This window comes from Dicentrarchus labrax, unplaced genomic scaffold (genome assembly GCF_905237075.1).
Source record: "Dicentrarchus labrax unplaced genomic scaffold, dlabrax2021, whole genome shotgun sequence".
Classification (NCBI taxonomy): Eukaryota; Metazoa; Chordata; class Actinopteri; family Moronidae; genus Dicentrarchus; species Dicentrarchus labrax.
Genome location: NW_026136711.1, coordinates 12,089,186 through 12,104,913, shown reverse-complemented (window position 1 = coordinate 12,104,913; position 15,728 = coordinate 12,089,186). Strand labels below are relative to the sequence as shown.

General features: G+C 40.8%; 1 protein-coding gene across 2 annotated transcripts in view; it reads right to left on the bottom strand.

Moving 5' to 3' along the window:
- cdh4 (cadherin 4, type 1, R-cadherin (retinal)) overlaps positions 1–15,728 on the bottom strand; it is a 183,303-nt gene that overhangs the window by 52,719 nt on the left and 114,856 nt on the right. For both annotated transcript variants that reach the window (XM_051416544.1, XM_051416545.1), the window contains exons 4-5: positions 15,420–15,646; positions 7,551–7,733 (exon numbers count right to left, since the gene is read on the bottom strand). In XM_051416544.1, the coding sequence (XP_051272504.1) occupies positions 7,551–7,733; positions 15,420–15,646 (410 nt within the window). The remainder of the gene's footprint in view (positions 1–7,550; positions 7,734–15,419; positions 15,647–15,728) is intronic.

The window sequence follows — 15,728 nt, the reverse complement described above, 5'->3', positions numbered from 1 at the left end:
CTGCCAGAGGGGTCAGAGTGTACGAGGGCAGACCGACAGTTATTTAGTGAGAGGCAGAGCTCTGTGTCACTCACAACAGCACTCAGCCTTTGTACTACTGGGCCGGCTCTAATGGGACTGTCACCTTCTAATTGTTAGACTGGGGATGCTGAGAATGACAATCAGATACACATACACTCACAATACATAGAAACACACACAACACAGAAACACCCTCACCCTCACAGACACCGGCACAAACCAGCAAACAAAAGGCGGTGTGCTCAAATGTTTAGACATAAACACTCTTTATGCTGCGAGAAATTTCTGTTTTGGGAGAAAATTCTAACAAGTTGCAGTATGTAAGGTTGCACTGACCTGCACATCCATTAGCAGCAAATTGCCTAGGGCTAATTTATATATTACACCTGGTACCTTACACTATGAGTGCATAATATTTAAATATATTTTCTGAGCACACCAAATTAAGTTAAATCCAACTTTGCAGCATTTGCGACTTTTATTGATTTTAAAAGCCTTTTGCAAATCTTCCCCATCATTTAGGCTCACACATATGCTAATAAATTGATTTTAAATGTTGGAGAGTTTGGAGAATTAGCCAGACAACCTCAAAAATGTGTATTATAAAAGCATGTTTACCAGTGCAATTATCCTATGTTACTGTAATTTAAATCCGCATTAACTGATTTTCTTGGCTGCAGGCACTGCAACAAGCTCTAATCATATCTATATATTATCACCCTATAAGGCTGATATGCTGAACATGTTAGCACACAGTTGCCTCTTTACTCATGCAGATAACGAGGAACAAAAATAGCATTGATCTGAAGTTTCTGGCCACCAATACATCTGGCAAATGTACACTGCCATTCTAAAGTTTGGAATAACTTGCAACAAAAGCTTGATTCGGTAGTCAGATGGCTGAGAGGACGACTATGTATATCTGAAATGTTTATTTACTGGTGAATTTAAAAATTCTGTAGCTACTTTTCATAATCACAAAGTTATAAGGGGTTACTTAAAATTCAGTATGATGTATCCCTTTACTGGAGGGAGCACAATAAGAGTAACTAATGATTAAGTAATTAGTCGTCAATAGCTCTGTGCTGCTCAGCAGCTAGTTCAAGGTTAATCAGTTAGATCAGATCATTAATTGACTCATGTCAAGTTGTCAGTATGTTGATTCACAGATATTTATGCAGTAATCATTACCTAATGATTCATTAATATAGTATCCTCCAGTCTCATCTCTAAGAACTCATCATTATCTACTATATAGTCCCTGACTCAATAACTACTTCAGGTCATTCCTGATTCTCACTTGTTCATTAGTAAATACTGACAATTTTGTGGACCATGTTATAAGGTATTACTGAGAAGAAAGCTAAGCTGCAAAGTTCACATACAGGCTATTATATGTCATGACAGACATATATGTCCTTGCTGTATGTAAAATAGAAGAAAAAAATAATCATAGACCAATCACAATAGCAACAAATGACTTGAACAGTCTTACATTAAATCATCTGCTATAGCTGAAAGCTGTATCATGCTTTCTGGACTAATCCAACACAAGGACATGTGCTGTAGAAGGCGGTGGAGTCAGGTTTAGTATTTGGCAGATCTCTTCTGGAGGAGACAGTACTTCATCACTGAAAGTAAAGTATGTGGAACAAGATGAAAGGGAACTTTATTCCTGGAGACCTTGCTGTTATTGTGGATGATTCAGCAACAAGAAACTCATGGATTCTGGGACGCACTCCGAGGATCGTGTCAGGAGCAAAGGGAGTGAAGGGTGTCCTGATATAAACCAGAGTAAGACGTGTCAACAAACTTTGGCTGCTCCTTGAAGCTGAAAGCTAAATTCACTCTGAATTTCCTTCACAGACAGATGCTGCACACAAGAAGAAAACAAAGAAAGAAAAAAAGGAAGCAGAGTTGTAAGAAGCTGAGATATAATGAGCAAGTGATTGTATGAACCAGTGTTAATTGGCTTTATCGATTGAACTGTAACTGCAATGTAATAAGGGATTAGAGACTGAATTATTTTTATAGTCATTCTGATGGTTCTTCACCTGCTTTAAATAGCAAGTGGAAATGACTTTGTTCATACTGTACAGATCCGTCATTAAGATTGGTGTAGTTTAGCACAAAGCAGCTCTGACCTCTGCTTTAATGTTGTGTTTGTCGTTTGATGGTGATTTATAAAATAGAAAGTTGCCATGTGCTACTACAAAGCTAACACTCTTCACAGTAGTGAAGAATATGGAAACAGTACCACAAGGTCGAACTAAAGCAGCGTTTAAAAAGTTTGAACCCAATTAAACCCCACACTGAGTCAAGCACCTCAATTTTTTTGTTTTTTCACACCGTTAACACTTGACAAAACACTCCACGCCATCTTGTTAGTTCTGACGTTGATGTCATTTTGCCCTCAGTGAGGATAAAGTCCTGTTTAACCTATGATAAGCTTTCAACTCATGTTCGCTTCTTCACGTTAGTTAGAGAAATATTTTTATAATTAAAGCCCTTGTTTACCCAACATCAGAGTAGCCAATAAATTAGTCATAACCCCCTGCCAATCAATTAAGTGGTACCAGACCAGGAAGTAGTCTTTGTTCGTCCTACAGTAACCCTCACTGTCTCTTTCAGAAGTGAAGGAGTACAAGTAATTCCCATCTGGAAACTGAGCTTGGGAAATAAGTAATTGATGTGAAAGCTTTTTTTTTTTTTTGGTGAAGAATTCTTTGAAGCATTCAATTTAAAAACATTTGGTCTTGGATAATGTAATATAGCGGTGTACATTTTGTCCTACTACTTCATGTACTCTGGTGGAAACACATGCATACGCGCATATATGTACACCTGCACACCCACACCCACACACACAAACTAGACACAATAGACATAATAGATTTCAATGCACAAGAGATGCAATAAAACTGCAAACAAAACAAGCACATCCAAAAAGCATATTACGAGCTCATTACGAGCTGTAATGAAATACAGTGTGCAATATGAGGTTGTAAATAAACCACCGTGTTTTCATTTTGGGGACTCAGCAAATAGCAGTACAGACATTACAATGTCATTGAGCTAACACACACACACACACACACACACACACACACACACAGCACATATTTTAGCAGTTTGGCACAGTAAACCAAATTACAAAACCAACAATAAGCCAAACATTCCTTTCTATTGTGTCTAAAGTAAGCATCAAGTTTTCTTCTGCCAAAGTGTGGAAAGTTAACTTGAGTGGTGGGTAAACTTAACCATTTGTTTTTGTTTCTGTGCTTCTGTTTGCTTTTGATAAAAATCCCTCTAAATATGGAGCCCCCAGTCACTCTGACTGTGACACATTCAACAATACACCCATTACCCACGAGCTCTGCCATAATGGGCTATTTAAAATAATGAGGTAAACCAAATCACACTGAGATGCACTCTAATATGCCGGTTCACCTATTCACCTTAAGACCTTCATTTTTCTACAAGAATGTGAATGTATGATAAAGATTATATATTACAGAAATAAATGAAACTGTACTGATACAGTTTCATTTAGCTCCATGGATAGGATGCACGCAGAGAGTAAAAGGAACAGTCTTAACTTCAACTCTGGAATCATATAATATTAAAACAACCATCCACAATGTGCTCAATTATTTCCAGCTCATATTCTTCGTTTTCCTTATCCTAACCGTAGGTCAGAGATGGAGACAGTGTCTGAGGCCTGGTTAAATGAAAGGAGGGTCTTTTCTCTCCCATATTCAGACTGCTTTCCATCAGTTTTGCCTCATTGGCCCCAGTGTAGGTGCTTCAGGAGACGGTTGAGATGAGAATGCCACAAATGGCCTGAAACTAATGTTGGCCGCCCTCACCCCGCAGATTTACGGCACTCTCCAAAGACTTTCTATTTTTTCTTTTCTTTTTTCCCCCCAATTTCAGCCTGTCCCCCATTCTCCCTTTTCCATCTCCCACCCACACTGTTTTTCAGTTTCTCAAAAGGAGTATTACTTGCCATCTACCTCAGTATCCATTTCACTCAAACTGTTTTTCAACCTCTCCATTTCCACTGCACTTACATCTGTCATGTCAAATAATTTGACAGCAAGAGCTCGGAAGCATATTCCATTTGAGCACAATGGTAAATCAATGGTATCAAAGTTGCACCACTTGTGGTTCTTCATGACTGAATTGCACATGTCAAGGTGAAAATGACCAGCGGTGGAATAGTTCTCTTGTATACTGTTGGTGTGTGTGTGTGTGTGTGTGTGTGTGTGTGTGTGTGAGAGAGAGAGAGAGAGAGGGAGAGAGGGGGGGAGAGAGAGAGAGAGAGAGAGAGAGAGAGGGAGCACTTTTTCTTTGTTTCAAGGAAGTAAAAGTAGCTTTCAGAAGCTGAAACAGAATATTGCCACCTGATCTAGAGGGCTAAGATGATGATGGTGGCAATGTCAGAATGCACTGGAACATAACCAGTTATAGCACCATCAATATAATCTGATAGCAATGAAGGGATAAACCAAAGCTATATGATCATATGGATTATTATTTGCAATTAAAACAGCAAGGATATTGTTTTATATATGGAATTGGATTTGGAATGTTCTTTCTCGACTCTCAGTGAATCAAAGAGAAACCCACACACCTCTTTGGGCGTGTCACTTGCAACATTTGATGCTTGCAAGGCTGTAATTACACTCTGAGGGTTAATTGGTCCTTTTACACCGAGTGAACCTGACTGTGTGAAGGCTCGAGTGTAGACACACAGGTGAAAAAGACTCAAAGAGTTTCCACAGCCCAGGAGAGCTGGTGTGTTCTAAAATCAAGTGCATACGCTTTAAAGGTTGTTCTTGGCCACTTCTGAGACCGGCAAGATAAAGCACGAAATCCCCACTGTTCCTCTCCTCGGCTGCCAGTCAGAATGGAGAGCTGTGTAGCAGAGTGAGCTGGGGACAGGCGAGCTCACAGAGCAATGGACAGCATGAGTCACATCCCCCATGGTGCATTGCTTTCAGCTATCGTTGAGGGCTGAGACACACCTATGCTTTGTTCACATACAGTAAGTGCAAGCTGGAAGGTGTTCCCTCACACACACATTGCACATGCAGACAAAACCAACCCAACCTCAACACTCACATGGCCACACGCACAAAGGAAGCCCTTGAGGTTTAATCCAACCATCTAACACCCGACATGTGAAAAGGGGATAAAAGAGGGTCCATGTCTCCAGCAGGGCAGCACAATTTGGTGCCTCCCCTGACACTCCACAGCCCTGCTGTGTGTGTTTTTGTGTGAGGGTGAGTGCTTCCAATGCTTTGGTGGAAAATCTGCCCTCTTGCCGACACATTGGTGAAAGGCGATTTCCGTAATCCGGGAGTGTAAGCCTCGCTGTACAAATGGGCGTAAGGGACTTTGTGTGTGTGTGCGTGTGTGTGTGTGTGTGTGTGTGTGCATGCATGTGTGTGTGTGTGTGTGTGTGTGTGTGATGTGTGTGTGTGTGTGTGTCAGAAATGCCAGCAAAAAGCTGCACGTCTGTCTGGCTGTCTGATAAGAGGCATCGAGTGAGGAGAGTTTAGAGTAGCAGCACAGTGCTGAGAATGTGATGCCTCTATGGGAAACTGCTTTTGATTTTCCTTATTTTTAATATTTACAGTTGTTCACTGGTTGTAATTACATACATGTTTCACTTTTCCCTGAGAAAAATGGTCATCATAGGGCCAGATGTATAAATGACACATATGTACAGTGGTTGCCATTAAATTGGTATTTATAAAAGAATAATGGGTGGTCAGAATATGCGTCCCTTATGCATACTTCAGACCAGCCGTTCAGACTTTTTCTAGTGGCAGCCCTGCCTAATATGGTGGAAAAATGGAAAAGGTGAAAAATAAGACCAAATCCAGTACATTATTATTATTCTTTTAGGTTGTAAGTCAATCTCACCAAGAATTAACAATTCTATGCAGTCTACACTTGCAAATTAAAATCATGGCTGTCAAACATGCATTATAAATGCTTCTGTTAATGACTGTTGTGAGCTCAATTGTATTTTTTTTTTAATTCATTCTGCTTTGACATTTCCCCTTGTTTGATAATGTCCCTGTGCCCCATTATTTTATATTTTGTTGCAAATTTCAGAGGGAATAGTGTGTTTGACTAACAAACTAAACTCTAGCTACCTCCACAATGTTTAATGACGATGACTATGTGCTATAAATAGTGCCGGCATGCATAAGAATGGCAGCTTTGGTGTTAGTTGAGGACCTCGCCAGTGCTATTTGATTGAATTGTGCATTTTCTTTACATTCTTTTGACTAAGAGTTTTAAGCAGACAGGGGTTAAGTGGTTAAGGGTGTGTTTATCTATGTCAAACTACTGGAGTTCTACTTAATTCAAATTTCACAATGAGTAAAATTCATAAGGGAGAACCATGTTTATGCACGGCTCTATAAATCTGACAAAAAAGACTGTGGATGCATATTTTCTTTCCGTCATGAATCTACAGAGTTATATGCATCTGGCCCCTGTTGGTTGAGTGGTTAAGACATATATCAGGTAACATTCCTGAGCAATCCTGGCCAGGAACCATTAATGCATGTCAATAGCCCCTATCTCTTCTTGTGTTTCCTGTCTCTTTATATTGTAATACTAAAAACCCAAACTGAATCATTCAAGCAAGCAAGCAGAGGATGGGCAGTATTTTCATCTGCTGCACATTCAGTATTTAATGTGCAACTTTGCATATGCTAAACATCATACAGAGCTTTATTACTGTATGACAATGCATACTGGGGCCTCCACTGAAAAACTGAAATTAACTGAAATCATTAGCATCCATCATAACAAATTAAATAAAAATAACATGAAACGGCTTTGTTTGTAGCAAAATTATAACTTAATCAAATTGCCTGCCTTCAGTAGCATTCCTTTAACAAACATTAATCTCAGTTTGGGAATACTCTGGGCTCTAAAAACTCACAACAATATGGATGGATAATTACTCAGCAATTCAGATGTGCTGTAAAGAGATGCACTGTGATGTGAAATCTAGTCCACCAGCTATATTAACAGGTGTAGAAACGCCACTGAGAGAGAACACTCCTGAGTAATCCTTAGATCTAGTCTTCTGAGACCAAGCATGAAGTGCGTATTTGTGTGTGCTTTCCAAGCACGATTTTTTTTCTACCTGTCTGTGGTGCCCAGAGGCACAGCAGACAAATCATCTGGCATCATGACTTAAATCGGAGACAAGAGCAGCGCTTTTAGCCTGCTGGGTGTGCTTGATAGAAAATACCAGAATGTTGAGTCTCTTGGCCTCATGGTGATTATAAGAGATATTACTGTATATTCCACACTCTTCTTTCTTGACTTGGCTGAGTAAGCACTTAGAAAAAATATATGGGTTGGCTACCTAGATTTTCTTGGAATCTTAGCTATTCTCTGTAAAGTTATATAAAGATTTTGTGGTGCACCAAAGACATTCTGCATCAGGAAAAGATGTGTGGTATTTGTTGAAAATTATATAAACTGTCACTCACTCTGACAAGCATGTGAGGGAAGGGTCCTCTGGAGTTTTCAGGCACATTGATAGGTGGGATGACCCAGTCTCTCTTCTGCCGCCTCAGCCCATTGGCAGAGGAGCTCCTCTGATGTTTTCGAGAAAACCTGATAACTCTGGGTTGCAAGTCCCAGACTCTTGACAGCATTTCTTCAATGCCAACCTGAAAAGAAAAACACATCATATCATGAAACATCTCGCATTGAATAACTGGCGCACGTTATCATTTGAGGAATGCTATTTTGCTACGACAGGTTGGAAGATGAATCTATAAAGTGCTTTAAAATGACAAGTTTTCCCCTATGCTGAAATTGAAACTAAAATACTGGGTGTCACGCAAACAATGAACCCATTTTGGGAAAGTGACAGAGAGGCAAACACAAGGAAATATAAATAAACATTTGTCTGAATGCTGCTGCATCACATTTCATGAGGCCCTTGGCAAGACACACTCAGTCTGCCCAAGCCCTCGGCTTCTGCCTAAGAAAGCCAGACTTCCCCCAGGCTACATAGCTGGGTTGTGTCCACTGAGGTGCTATGCTTTGTCTGCGACCCTGCACTGATTTTTCAGGCAGACAGAATTATTCCTGGCCGACCCTGTCCTCTCTGTCCCTGCTGAAGACAGAAAACAATGTGACACCTTGCCCTGACAGAAGCCTATCATCAGATTAAACAGGTATTGATGAAATATCAGTGTAATAACAAGGGCAGCAAAGGGGAGAAGCACAAGACTGCCCCGCAGTTTTGTCCACGTAGCCATGATTTAAAAGACGAACTCAAAATGTCACGCATAGCTGGTGAGAAACACACTGTTGTTGATTAGTTTTGATGTGTGTACTCCTTATTTTTGAAGTTGAGGTACCTTTGAACATCACACAGGATCATGGTATTATGGGCAACTCCTATATATAGGTGTATATACCCTCTAGCTATAGCTGCAGAATGAAGATTGTGTTCTTACTCATCTAGCCTGGCGAAATAAGGGTTAGAAGGGTGTGTAAAAGACTGAGTGTTTTTTCCCCGATCCTCTATGGTGTCCTCCTGTGTAAGATGGTTGTATTGCTGTAATCCACCTAATCCTATTGTTGTCTCTGCGCCCTGTGTACACACACACACACACACACACACACACATACACACACACACACTCACTGGCAGTGTGCCGCTGTCACCTGAAGCACAGTGGAAATCCTCCTGTTCATCCCACCTGGAACACACACAACACAGTCATACAGGCGAAGACACATGTGTGCACACGAGTAACGCCGGACAAACACGGGTCGGCAGTTCATCCTATCAATATACACTTGCTTTGCAGGCTGTAAGCTACACCTGAACAAACGCAGTGTATATTTTTCATCTTTTGTTTTAACTTCACACATTCACTGCTCAGAGGATTGGTGCAGACCTCTGGACAGCCAAGGGTTGAGGGTTTAGCTGGGCAGGAGGCAGGCGTAGAGGGAGCGTGAGCGGCCGGGCGGATGGTTAGAGGACAGAAAGAGGAACGAGGGGACCAGATGTGTTTCCCAGATAAGATAACTCTCGTTCCAGCGCCACTCATCCAAAACACTCACAGGTACCAACTGGCACGGGGGAGGCAGGGTGCTGCCAGCCCCCTCCACGGGCGGCAGGTGGAATTAGTCTCTGCCTGTGAACATGCGTGCGTTTCTGTGGCTGTGTATATTTGCAGATGCTCATTTGAAACAAACAAAAAACAGGGGAAAACAAACAAACATGCAACAGAGAATAAACAACACTCAGTCTGGCAGATGACGATGAATCACCAGGACTGTCAATATGTCAGTGCATATGGACACTTATAACACACAGTATATGATACCACAACGCTACTTCTCGATCTATGATAAGTCTGAGTGCTCCTACCATGATAAAGTTATTATCTGCCTTCACGGCTATTGGCAGAGTGATACAATGAACGAATATTTGCTCTACACGCCAATCAGCCCACTGACGAGGCAGCCCATCAGGCCTGACGATAACAAGGTTGAAGCATCCGATTTGTCAGGGCCGAACATTCCTTTGGAAATGTTGCCAAAAGAGAAATGAAGAAGAGAGACGGTTAGGCAGAGAGACAGACACGGGACAGAGACAATGAAAGTCCTTTATTGTAAGTCTGCTTGTGGATGATATCAGCGCCGTGGCTGCATGCGGCTGTCACTTTCAAACAGCATGGCAGATGACAGGCTGTTGGCATTGCGACAATACCAGAATTACAAAAGAAAGAAAGAAAAATTGGAACATGCTCTCTATGGGCCGCCATGAAGCTAGGTGCTTATTAGGGTTTGGGGATTTGTATTTTCTGTCCGTGTGTGTATGAATACAGGATGTGCATGTGTAGTGTGTTCCGTCATGCCTGTGTGCACATATGGGAAATCATGTGTGTTGGCCTTGATGCAAGCATGTGTGCACACATGCAAATGTGTAAAAATAATGCAGGAACATATGTGCGGGTGTATTTGTCCAGGAGTGTGTGTGTGTGCACGAACACATGACAAGGAGTCAGTTAGCGTGTCCCTGAAACCCAGAGGCGGCCAGGGCCAGCTGGCAGTTCTCTGCTCCGAGGCAGCCTGCACATTGCTGGGGCATTCTTTAGGCCTGCAGCCCCCGAGCCCTGGAGCTGACATCTGGAGGTTATCAGTCTGACAAACAGGCAGAACAATACAATAAGAGTGTGCGCTCATTGCCCATTCTCTGTTCAGTGTAGCTCTGAAAACATTTTCAGAGATTCAGGTCTCTTGATGTTGCTTTTTATGTCTTTAGTGCTGCAGTTCCCTTTGCTGGTTCACTATGATAAAAAAAAGAGAGATCAGAGTGCTAGTCTTCAGTAAGGAGAATGTTCTCTCATGAGATCGTCTTTCAAAAAATAAGGTACTTTGTATGAAAAAAGTATTGAAATTCTCATAGCTGTTACTTGCCTGCTGAGACTTGCAGCTTTCCAGTGTGGTTTGTCAACATAATCAGGCTATAATCACAAAGTTAAAGCACACAACAAAAGCGCAGCCATCCAACCCTGCCGGTGCTGCTTTTCAACGACCAGTGGACCCCAGGGTCCTACGTTCCACCCTGCTGCCGGCCTTCACTGTAATCTACCTTGAACAGGTGAGGATGTCCGGGGAGAGCGCGGTAAAAATGCAAATCAAGTAAGCACTAAAACCCGCTCCTGCAACCAGTCGACTCCAAATCTACTGGTGCATAACTGATGGGCTCTAAGCTGGTGGAGAAGGCAAACCAACGTGCCATGAAATCAGTACGAGTTGGAGAGCACTCAACGAGAGGCCCTACCTGTGCGAGGTGCGATAGCCTGAGTACATAAACACAGCGGAAAGGGCTCTCAGGCCAAAGATGCTCTACACTTCAATTGCTACGGTATTGTACACTGGAAAATTAAATACTAAAATGAGCTGGTCGATCACGGAGCGCATTCCAAGTATGCTAATTTCTGCTACTAAAACAGCACAGTGAGAAACTAAACCAGTTATTAAAAGCAAATCAATGCACTCTCACCGGTGCCATACAACAAAGCATAAGCATAACAAGAGAAGAGAGCCACAGGATATTCTGTGTTGGAACCAAGTCATCTGAGTAGAGACGGAGCAAGCATACAATTTACTACATTATATCCCTGTACACATTATCTGTCTACACAAAGCGAGTGAACAAAATGAGTTGGTATTTGAGCTGCCTGTCTTTTAATCGCCAATGGGAAGAAGAGGATATCCTGAGCTGTTTATATCCTCTGCTGCCGTTGCCATGTTGATTACACAGAGATAGGTTGCGGTTAGGTGATGTGATGTGATTACGATTACATATTTTCTAAAATAAGTATTGACTTATAGAACAAAGAGATGGGCTCAGATAACAACACTCACCTCTGTGTGTGTTTACCGAACTGGAAAAGTAAAATGGGCCCCCACTTCAAAAACACTGCACTGCGCTGATAACGCTGATAAGTTTTAACTTCAACTCCCAGAAATCATTAAATTTATTTAGTCATTGTACTAAACTGCACACAGCACATGGCTGTGTTACTGACTTTGCTAGTTCACAGTGTTGCTGCTGCTAGGGTCACATTTAGTTGGTACCTCTAACTGGAAAAACGTCCAAATCGTTCCTTGTTTGCCAAAAGCTTTTTGGAAAAACGTGGCCCCATATTAAAATGCCCAACTTTACAGCAGAAATAAACAATATACTTCAGTTTTGGACAAACCTCTAAAAGTAATGTCCTCCCCATTTGCTTCAGCTGTACTTTGTGTTTGGTGTTAAAAAGCAATTGCTAGCATGCAAACAATTAAGAGGCTAAACACAGTAAACATTGAACCTGCTCACCTTTAGCACAGTCACTGAGAGCATGTAGGTCTGCTGATGTTAGCGTTTAACTTAAACCATCCACAAGGAACTATCATTTTGTGTTCATTCTGGCGGCCCCTGTGGACAAAAGTGGTAGTGTTTCTGCCGTCTCTTCGTCTGATTTCTGTTTCTGATTAGTAACTATATAGAAATTTGTTTTCTATACATGAAGGCATGGTGGCACTTTAATGAATGTCCAATTCTGGTGAGTTAATCAGACAGAATGAGTCTGCAGTAAAACTATGAGATCACTTATAAATCTTATCTGTCTGCAGCTGGCCTCATTAACAAGGCCCAGATCCCCCACTGTCACTGACTCTTATACCCACCCTGTATATATATGCATTACATTAATGCACTCCTGTCTTCTGTACAGTTTTCTTATCTTTTCTTATCTTTCTTATCTTTATTTATCTATATTTTTATTTAATTCTTGTGAGATTTCTGTGTGACTTGTATATTTTTGTGTGATTTATATATTTTTTTTGTGATTGTATATTTTAAGCACCATTGCACCAAGACAAATTCCTCGTATGTGTAAAAACCTAAATTTCATTCTGATTCTTATTCTGATAAATGTCAACCATTCCACTCAAGTCATAAATAGTAGATGTCAATGAGGAAAAATTGTTTAAAAGGGTGATTTATCAACCTTGTGGATGTTGTCACTCAATGCTTCCCTAAATTGCCAATATTTTATGCAGTTAATGTGGGTCCATCAGAAATGGCCGTACTGGACTGTAACAAACAACCGATAAATACATTCTCACATCATCCTGTAGCACATACTGGACATTAATAACTGCATGTCTTTATTACTGTGCTGTTAATGAAACAAGTATTTATTTTTATTTCACCTCAGGGTGTATCAGGAGATTGGAACTAAATTCTACTGTAGCACTAGCAACTATTTATAGCATCTGAGGAGAAAGTGACAAGAACATATGTAAACACTGCTTTGCCAAAAAATAAATTAAAAAAAGCATATTGTACTGTACGTATAAAAGATGGTTTTCAAATTTCCATATGATTAGAGGAAACACATTTATTTCTTGTTCAATTATTGAATCTTTCTCTAGCTCCACGATGTGGGGAACATAATTATTCGCTGAAACTACATCACCTGGTCCTCGCAGACTGCCAGAGTGGAACATTAGCTCAATCAATGTCAATTATTTCCCAGTCTCCATTATTGCACTGCCAGGAGTGGGCAGAATTTTAATCCCCACTCTGCAATTGCTTTAGCTACATGAGTATTGGGCTTTTTGTCATGATTAGAAACATGACTGAACATTAAGCCCAATGGCGTTCAACAAGTAGTGCAGGAAAAATGATAATGGGTTTGTCGCTCAACAAAGTGCAGCCTGGTAGTGGAAGTCAGTAACAGTGGCTATACATTTGGCCCTGTGTAGTTTTACAGTCTCTGTCAGCTAATAGAGATTTGGTAGCAAATAGGGTCATGTCTCTACTTGTCACATACACAGAAACACTGCATTTTAACTGCTGTGCATGTACTGTTGTAAACTCTTACCTTAGTGACAGCCGGCGTGTACATGCAGGGTCATAGAAACACAGGGAAAAGTGTTCCTACTCTAAACCTTCCTGGCATTTCACCATATTCATATTTTAGTTGTTTTGTGAAAGTGATACTCTGCCTTAACTGATTCATGGGAGCCTTTTTCAGGCAACAACAACCAATGAAGCACATCTAATCAGAAAACACCCTATGATTAACAGAATTTTATTGAATACAAATCCAGTTTCAAAGCCTCTTATCAAATCTAAGTCCTTTTCAAATATTTTTTATCAAATATAATTAGGTTTAGATTTTAACACTTGCAAGTAACTAAAGCTGAAAATAACTAAAACAAGATCTGTAATTACCATTTGTTGTCTGATTAGGGAGAAACTGTTTTGTGTGCAGCCTCTTGCTGAACTACAAAAACACACAGACCACACTCAGTCACTGAGTGATGTTTTCTTTTCTTTTCTTTTATTCACAATCTATCTTTGGTTGAGTGTGCAGAGACCACTTACGGATTTAACATTTATTAACTCAGCTGATTTTCTATAATCCTCCCCCAGTGATGATTATCGGGTAAATAACTATTATTGGCTTAAAATGAAAAGCCTGCATTATATAATAATCTGAAAAATGTTAGGGAAAAAGACGTTTGTAAAAGGTTATATTATATACAATTTAAAACATTTACAGAGCTGCAAACAACTATTTGCTATAGTGGAGTCATGGTTTCCTGAGCTGTGAATGTGTCATCACTTTGCCTGTGTTGCTATTGCAGTCTCTCTGTGGTTTGTTTACATTGATGGTCAACTTCGTGTGAGGCTGAGTAAAGCGACTGAAATGGCGGTTTTTCTCCTCTATGTATGAATTACAGATTTAATTTGATCAAACCAGAGTTGGAACAGTGGAAAGACTAACAAAGACAGTTTTTGTGATTTTTGTTTTGCTTTTGTCCACTTTGAATGAAGTTACAATGTTTCGACGATAAGTGAGGTTAAATTAGCTACCGTGTTTGTCTATGGCAAGCGATAAGAATATGGCCCTGTTTCTGGTCAAGCAAAAGGTTTTTCTCGGTAGCGACCTTTTCCATAATGTCGTCAGAAACAAGCACTTTTAGTGGACATATTATGACGGGCGTATTTGTCCCCAAAGATTAACGTTAGCTTATGTTGCGGCCATTGCATCCCTTTTGATTTCACATCTAACTCGGTTAATTAGGGATTTGATGAGTTTTATTGGGTTTCTGTCCCATTGTTTTGGTCTAAGATGCTGGGGCTGTGAAATCTGTTAGCAACTCAGCGTAACAAATATAGGAATCAGCTCCAAAATGGAACCGGTTATTGGAACCTAACTCTCAAACAAACAAACAAATCAAACAAATTTAATAGTATAAAATGTTAAATTTTTTGGACAGAGGATTAGTTAGGGTCATAGGGGAAACCAGTCTACGAGTTTATGGCTGCCAGTATGCAAATGTATTAGTTTATAGTTGGCAGACTGAAAAGAGTGACAGCGGAAGGAGGTATGGGCGGGGTGTCCAGAGTAATAAATTTACTAGAACGCAAATTGTGGTTACTGTTGGAAATGCTAAGTAGAGATATAGAGGGGTTCTGCCAATGATAGTTTTATACATGAACTGGTCCAAGTAAATCTGACGGCTGGTGTGGAGTGATGGCCAGTTGATTAGAGAGTACAAGTTTCAGTGATAAGTATTGAAAGGCACCTGTGACAAAGGCAGTATGGTAAATAATGTCCAGTTTATTGAGAAGAGATTTGGAGGCAAACCGGTAGGTTAGGTTTCTATAGTCCAGGATTGGGAGAATTGTCATTTTGACCAAGCTGTGCTTTGCAAAGTTGGAAAATTACGCCTGGTTTAATCATGAGGAAATAATTCTAGCAGTCAATACAATGATTGTGCCTTTGTGTTTTTGTATTCCTGAATTCGTCCTCCTTCGTTACCTTTGTCAGGGCTGAAGGATGAGGATGTCCGGCCAGTGCTAGCTTTACAGTGGTCTCCCAGATGTGTAAGTCATGGAGCCCCCGGGCCGTCACCATGAACTGGACAGGCTCAGACAGGTTGGCCACCTCCTGCTCGGCATACACCGTTCCATCAGGCCTCACGCTGAAGTTGGGGTCGTTGCTGACAAAGCCCACCTCTCGGCTGTGCTGGCAATCCTCGAACTTCACTGCAGAGACAGACAGAAAGGGGAGCGGAGATACAGAATTAGAGAGTAGCACAGTGAGATTTACTCCATGAGGTGTTCGCAA